This window comes from Excalfactoria chinensis, chromosome 4 (assembly GCF_039878825.1).
Source record: "Excalfactoria chinensis isolate bCotChi1 chromosome 4, bCotChi1.hap2, whole genome shotgun sequence".
Taxonomy (NCBI): Eukaryota; Metazoa; Chordata; class Aves; order Galliformes; family Phasianidae; genus Excalfactoria; species Excalfactoria chinensis.
Window position 1 is genome coordinate 54,490,075 of NC_092828.1, and position 6,825 is coordinate 54,496,899.

The 6,825-nt window shown below is 47.8% G+C and overlaps 1 protein-coding gene across 3 annotated transcripts in view; it reads right to left on the reverse strand.

Moving 5' to 3' along the window:
* Positions 1–6,424, reverse strand: part of INTU (inturned planar cell polarity protein) — a 42,723-nt gene extending 36,299 nt beyond the window's left edge. For 2 of the 3 annotated variants that reach the window (XM_072335308.1, XM_072335305.1), the window contains exon 1: positions 616–755. In XM_072335308.1, the coding sequence (XP_072191409.1) occupies positions 616–746 (131 nt within the window). In that variant the 5' untranslated portion in view covers positions 747–755. Of the gene's footprint in view, positions 1–615; positions 756–6,209 lie in introns of those variants that run through there. The other variant, XM_072335307.1, reaches the window with a different exon arrangement.
* Between the last annotated feature and the right edge of the window lie 401 nt (positions 6,425–6,825).

Sequence of the window (6,825 nt, forward strand, 5' to 3'; positions counted from 1 at the left end):
TGATTTTATTTATCAAAACATTTAAGGTAAATATTAGAAAGCTTCTGATTTCATGCATATAGAAGTCCGTATCAGCAGGCTGTGTGAAGAACTTCTAAGATATTCTACATGAAAGATTCTTGTGAACAGCGTGGGGGCAGCCAGATCTCTCCTCCTGCCAACCTGAGACTGCACTGATAGCAATCAAACAAGGACGAACAACAACATACGTAATCATACCAATAATTGAGCAAAGTTAGCATGCATTCATAAACCTTCCCCTAGAACTAGATCATTTGACTAAACAGGAAGAAAGTTTTGTTTAAAACTATCAGGAGCACACAGCTTGGATAGAGCATTAATCAGAAGACAGAAAAATGACACAGCTGAGCAAAGAACAGCGAAAGACACTTTTAGGGGCTCAGAGGAAGGCCTGGCTGGAAACCAAATGCACACAGAAGGCCGATAGAGATGTTGTCTCTGCCTGGAACCGCAGGGCCTCAGGGGCGCGCAAGGATGCTGCAGGCAGGAACATGTGTCACGAACTTCGCGTTTCTTCACTCTCGCTCCAAACGACGCCCTCCAACGCTCATCCCATCCGCGCTCCCCGCGGGCTGCCCCCCGTCCCGCCCTTACTCGGAGCTGGCGGACAGCGCGGTGCCGTCCGAGCCGCTCTCGCTGCCGGTGTCGGCGCACCCCGCGCTGCCGCCCTGCAGCGGTTCCCCACCCGCTGCCGCTCCGCTCGCGCCGTTCCCCTCGGACGCCATGACTCTCGCTACCCGCCCGCACGTGATCGACGTCGCGCCCTCTGATTGGCCGTCCCTTCCGGCGCCATGGAAACGGGGGAAGCTCGTGGCAGCGCCGCGCGCGAGAGTTAACGGTCGCGGCCCCGCCTGTGAGGGCCCCGCCAACGGGAGGGAAGCGTTGGTGCCACCTCAGGCTGGAGCGGCCCTTCTCCTCCGGGCTCCGCGCAGTAAAAGAGGCTTGGAAGAGCCCAGCCTCCCCCGTTACTCCCTCAGCACCAACATCCGAGTCTCAGTGGATTTCTGAGCATCTTTTAGTGGGTCAGCACTGAGAACGTAATGGAGAATAGACCGTTTGGTTGTCTGGTACCAAGGCCTCAGCAACAGGCCCGTAAAAGAGACTCAATGGAACCACAGTCCCGGGCTGAGCTCCAAAGCATTGCTTATAATCAAAAACTTATCTGGAGAAAGAAACTCCAATTAAAAACTGATTTTCTCCATCAAACCATTAGCAGCAGAATACATCCCGTCATCATTTAAAGAAGCACAAGAAATGAAGACAGCTTCTTAGCTTAGGACAGCAGGTAAGTGAGGGAGAAAGGGCAGGGCCACAAGGCACAGCCAAACCAGCTCCGTGTTTTGGCCCCTGAAAGCAGTCACTGCACGGTAGAGAGATAGAAAAACAAAAAGTGACTCCGCTTGCAGGGCTTTAATTATTCACATGCATGAAAAACAAGATCCATGGCAGCCTTGCAGGCAACTCGCTGTGTAGTTGTGTCAGTAAACCTATCAAGACACACATGGTGAATAAGGAAAGGGATGGAGAATAATTGTTGGAACATTTTTAATGCTTGGATTTAATCTCTGCTCAGTGGGATGCTTGCACAGCCTCAGCAATCGGGTTTTATAGTGCTGGAGTATTTTGTGAGAGTTGCAGAATTGTGGTATGAGAGCCCTGCGTTTGAAACTGACTTAGGGAAACATTTGTTGATCAATGTGATTTCAAGCGAATTAACAGACAGGAATGGTTTGGACTTGTGTCCAGTGATTCAGCTTCAAACAGAGCAGTGAGAAATGCCTCCATCAAATGTTGTGGTGATTCTGAAATGCCTGCAGAAAAGCGTGTTTCAAGGCAATGTTACTGTTGTGTGGATTTTCTGAATATGTAACTGCTCAATGGAAGAGACAAACGCTCCCTACCTAAAGAAAAAAATAAGAGGCAAGTTTGTTCCAGTGTGATTTTATTTGTGTTAGGACAAAACATGGTAAAAAGAGTGGAAAGAATTAACTGAGCTGGCAAAAACCACTTTATGCAGAGTATATAATTCATGCATGGTAGACAATTCTTAAAATAAATCAGATCTTTGTTTCCAATAGCCAGAATGCAAGCTATGCACCAACCTTTGTATTTTCTATTGCTTCCAGAAAAACAGGTGGAAAAAATGTTTTAGAAATACCCAACTTCCCAAACAATTTACTGCATAAAAACACGATCTGCATAAACAACATTTCCCAAAGAGCCTGATGAGCTCTGATTTTCTAGAAGGAATGCTGCAGGAGTTACAATTTTAAAGGAGCTAGATGAGATACACAGTCCTGTCCACCCTAATTCCACTGCTATTTGCAAGCACTTGTAATACAGTGAATAGCACATTGAAGTGTTTCTGTAGAGAAGTTCTAGCCTAAGCTAGATGGTCTTTTTACTTATGTCAGATTTCACTAAGTTCAAGAGTTGGTTAATTGTTTCCAGTTGCTTGCTCAATAAGTGAGAGACAGGGGCTCTCCAAAAAGTGGAGGCAGTCTTACACCACTTGCTATTTTACAGAGATAAACTTATGATGGAGGAAAAGATGCTGGAAGTTCACTGAGATAGTTGGGAATCACTTAAGTATCTTCTGAAATGAATGTGGGGTTTTGGTGCTGTGGGAACAACTAAAAATGGATTCGTCTCACACAGCAGGATTTTATTGGAGTGAAGAAACTTTTTCCCACACAATCCTGCTTAAGAAACCTTCCCATCATTTCTTGTGCACAAACATTAGGAAAAGACTTGAAACAATTTGTCTTCTGGTACATCCTTTACGCTTAGCCCAATTGGTTGGGCTGATGCTTCTCACTACAGCACCCCCAGCCCTTCTGCACTTGGTTGCTCTTATTGACAAGCAGACAGCCAAAATTTGCCACAGGACATCACTGGCAACACCACTACTACTCACTCTTACTGAACAACTGGCTAATGGACGTTTAAAAGGGAATAATTAAAGGAGTAAAGAATTAAAGAGTGCTTTTTAACACTCTTTTGCCTGAAGGTATTTCTGGAAGAACTAACTCCTATGTTTGGAAATTCACTTCAGAACAAGAGATCCTTGTTCCTTTTTGGCTTAACATCGTGCTTCAAAACATATCATGCTCTAAAAATAAGTCTATCTTGATCCACATTTGTGTTCAGGAGTAGATGTAGTTAAAAGGGGATAGTGCATACTACTGAGGTATACCAGTCCTTTCTCATGAAGGAGGAAAAAAAGCATACAGCACTATTTTGGTCTGGCTGAAGGGACACTTATTATCTCCTATTCCAACCCCTATCCATCTACTTGAACATTTCAACTACTAGCGTTTGTTCAGTGTTACACATTAACAAACTGATTTTTCCGCCCTGATGAAGAAGCGAGGCTGGAGTTGCTGTCTTTTCTAGCAGTTAGCTGTAAGAGCACAGGAAAAGTTAGGATTTGTGTTTATAACTACTCTAATTTGTCCTGTTGGGTTTTGCACAGTTACTCCGAACTTTAGCATTTTTACCAGGACCTGTGATTCACTGGCTGCATGGCAGATTGGTTTCACTGACTCACATTCAAGAAGGTGTGCTGGGCCTCAGTGGTGGATGTGGCTGTGCTCTGTTCAGCGCAAAGCTGAAAATGGGCAGCGTTAGATCGTTGGTATACAGGAGCAAATTACTGCTCCATTCACCACGAGGGAACTTAGGAGCATCCAGTTTTGTCTATGAAGTGCCAATACACTTTCCATAAACTAAATTGGATCGTTTGGCACTGAGCCTTCAGCCACCTCCCATGTCTCTTCAGGGTCATTTCTTCTGCTAAGTGCTGGTGTGGGTGAAGAGTAGAACTGACTGCAGCACTACCTGAATGGTGCTGCAAGCTGGGAGCAGTGTCTAGTGACTGCACCTCACAACCTGCTGGCTTTTCTTTTTTCCCGTCCCCATTTCCCCACAGTGCTGGCACTATAAACAGGCCACAGTACCACTGTGAGACAGACCTTATTGGATGCACCTGGCCTACAGCTGAATCTGTTCTTGATCTACTCACCATTGTTATCATTTGTAAGCATCCCTTTGCTTTTACTTCAAGTTACAGCTCTTTGTTACCAACAACTAAATAAGAAACCCTAACTCACTCATTATGGTTTCCTTTTTTCCTTTCTACTAGTTTTCAAACCCATTAATATTTTTAGCATGACTCTATTGAAAACTGGACAGACACAAAATGATACATTATAGATAAGACATGACACATTACAAGTAATCACTACTTAGAAAAAAATATTTTCATCTCCGTGTTCCCTAAAGTTAACACTTCTTTACTCAAACATCTGAAGGAAAACAAACAGAAGGTGTGGTGGGCTGCTAAGCAGAGCCTGTCCCAGTTCTTTCAGCTATCAAGTCCTATTCATTTGTTTATTTCTCCTGTGCACAGCATCAGCAAAAACAAGAGAAAGGAATGAATTCCTTTTTGTTCACGCTTAATGACAACAGTACAGCCGTCCTCTACACCACTAAGTCCTTCCTTTCTTTAAGAGGGGCAAAAGGCACTTTTCGTAGGCTTTTCTTACTAAACAAGATTCTGCGATTACACCAAGGCTGACACAGGATCACACAAATAAGACTGTGATTACAAAATCTGCTGCTCACAGCTTTCTGACATTACTGCATGGCTGCCATCCACAGCAAAGTAGCATGAATTGGATAGGGACACTGGAACTCAACTGGGGAATTTACATTTCAGCAGCCTACATGGAGAATGAAAGCCACCTTTGTGACCAAAAGAACTGAAATTTTGTAGGAACACAAATCAGCACTGAGTAAATGAAATTGACTGCTCTTTGTTAAAGCTCCTGCATCCCCTTCTATGCAGTTGCTAAAATGGATCACAAATAGTATTTCAGAAGGAGGACATAAAAGCAACTGAGGACGGTGACATAAAATTCAAGAGCAGTAGTCCAACCTTGTCTCATTCCTTTGAGGAAAAACCTTACATGGCCCAGGGTTCCCATTAGCATGGAAAGCAGCTGTCATTTCAAATAATTCCTACTGTTTTTACTTCACTTGAAACCTACAAGCTTTTTCAGCATCACCTGCTGCACATAGTGGGTACATCGTGCCTGCAACAAAGTAATTGTTTGCACTGCCAGCGTGCAAATATTTCATGTATGAATAAGTACCTGATAGCTCTGAAATTACACTGATGTAAGCAATACCAGTCAGCAGTGTATTTAATCCAACTTAAAAACAAGATGTGTCTTTATCGAGTCACTAACAAATGCATTTATGGCATTTCAGATACCAGAGGATCCCTGGTAGCATACAGCTAAGTTTTCTGCTTACAGGGCTGCTGCAGAGAGCAGTGTAGGAACAGGCCAATTCCAGAGCATCCTGCTTGCTGCAAGCACTGCTTTCATCCTTAGGCATTCCAAGCAACTGTTCATTCAGTTGGGTGCTTTCAGCAGGAGGGAAGCTGAGCTAATAATCAGTTGTCAGTTCCCATAGCAATATCAGTTTGGAGCCAGCACTGGGAGAGAGCACGTTTTTTTCTTTACAGTGGGAAATAAATCAACACAGCCGAGAAAATGCTTGAGAAAACAGGCACTTCACAGAGCAGATGCGCTTCTGTTGAGTACCACTGAACGGGATGGTGCTTTCCTTGTACAAAGGAGGCGGCACTGAGGCGGCTCTCAGAGCCCCACAGACGGCCGATCGGATTAGATATTACCGGTACGATTTCTTTGTGGTGGAATACCGTGGGACGCTGCACGTTAAGGATGAGGAAGGCAGGGATAAAGCAGGCACCGCTTCTCCTGCACATTCATTAACGACTGCCCACCTCAGATCTGCTCAAGAGTTCAGTTTTTCCTCCTCTCCTTGAAGGAGCGCTCCCAGCTTCTGTCACCTCCATCTCTGAACCCTCGTCGGACGCCGCGCTCTCTTCCACAGCACCGGCAGAGCCGGGCGCTGGGCGCGCTGCCCCACCTGCCTGCCGAGGGGCCGCGGGAGTCCGAGCACCCGGAGAAGGCGAAGGCAGACACGGGATCGGCCCGTTTCATTTCCTGCCTCGGCAACAAAAGGCCGCCGCGAAGAGCCCCGCCGCAGAGCCGGGGGCTCGGGCCCCACCGCTGCCTGCCCCTCTCGCTCCGATCCGGGCTGCGCCGAGGGGCCCGCTCCCCGCCTCAGCCTCCCGCCCCCGTCCCGCCGCTGACCTGTGCAGCAGAACGCTCTGCACCGAGTCCAGGTCCTCCAGGTTCCTGGTGACGGGCCGCGGGATGCTGTACCTGCCCGCCCCGAACATCGCGCCCGCCCGCGGCCCCCTCATCGCCCGCCTCGCGACACCGGGGACTGCGGGCGGGCGGCTGCGGGCAGGTGGGAACCCTTCAAGCCGCCCGCCTCCGCCGCCCCGCCCGTCCGGCCCCCGAGCCCGCCGCGGGGCGGGGGAAGCGCGGCCCGGGCCGAGAGGCGGGGGCTGTCGGGCCGGGACGCTGCCGGGACGCCGGCGCGTCCTGACGCCTGCCCCGTCTCGTGCCCTCACCTGCGGGGAGCGGCTCCCAGAAAACGGGGACGTGTCGTAGATTCGGTGGGATCCTTCCAAACTGGCAGACGTTGGACTCTGTCCCAGAGCCTCCGCGCGGGGTGATAAAACCTTTTGTCCCTACTTGCTTTCCTGTTGATTAAAATCATTGAATGGACCAGTGATGTGAAACGTGGAGTGTTTCACCTGCAAATGTTCTTGGAAGTATGGATCAGATGGTGGGGTTAGAAATTTTCCTTCTGTTCACAGACAGAGCTACTTTTGTGTCCTCACAGTGTGTCTGCTATGGT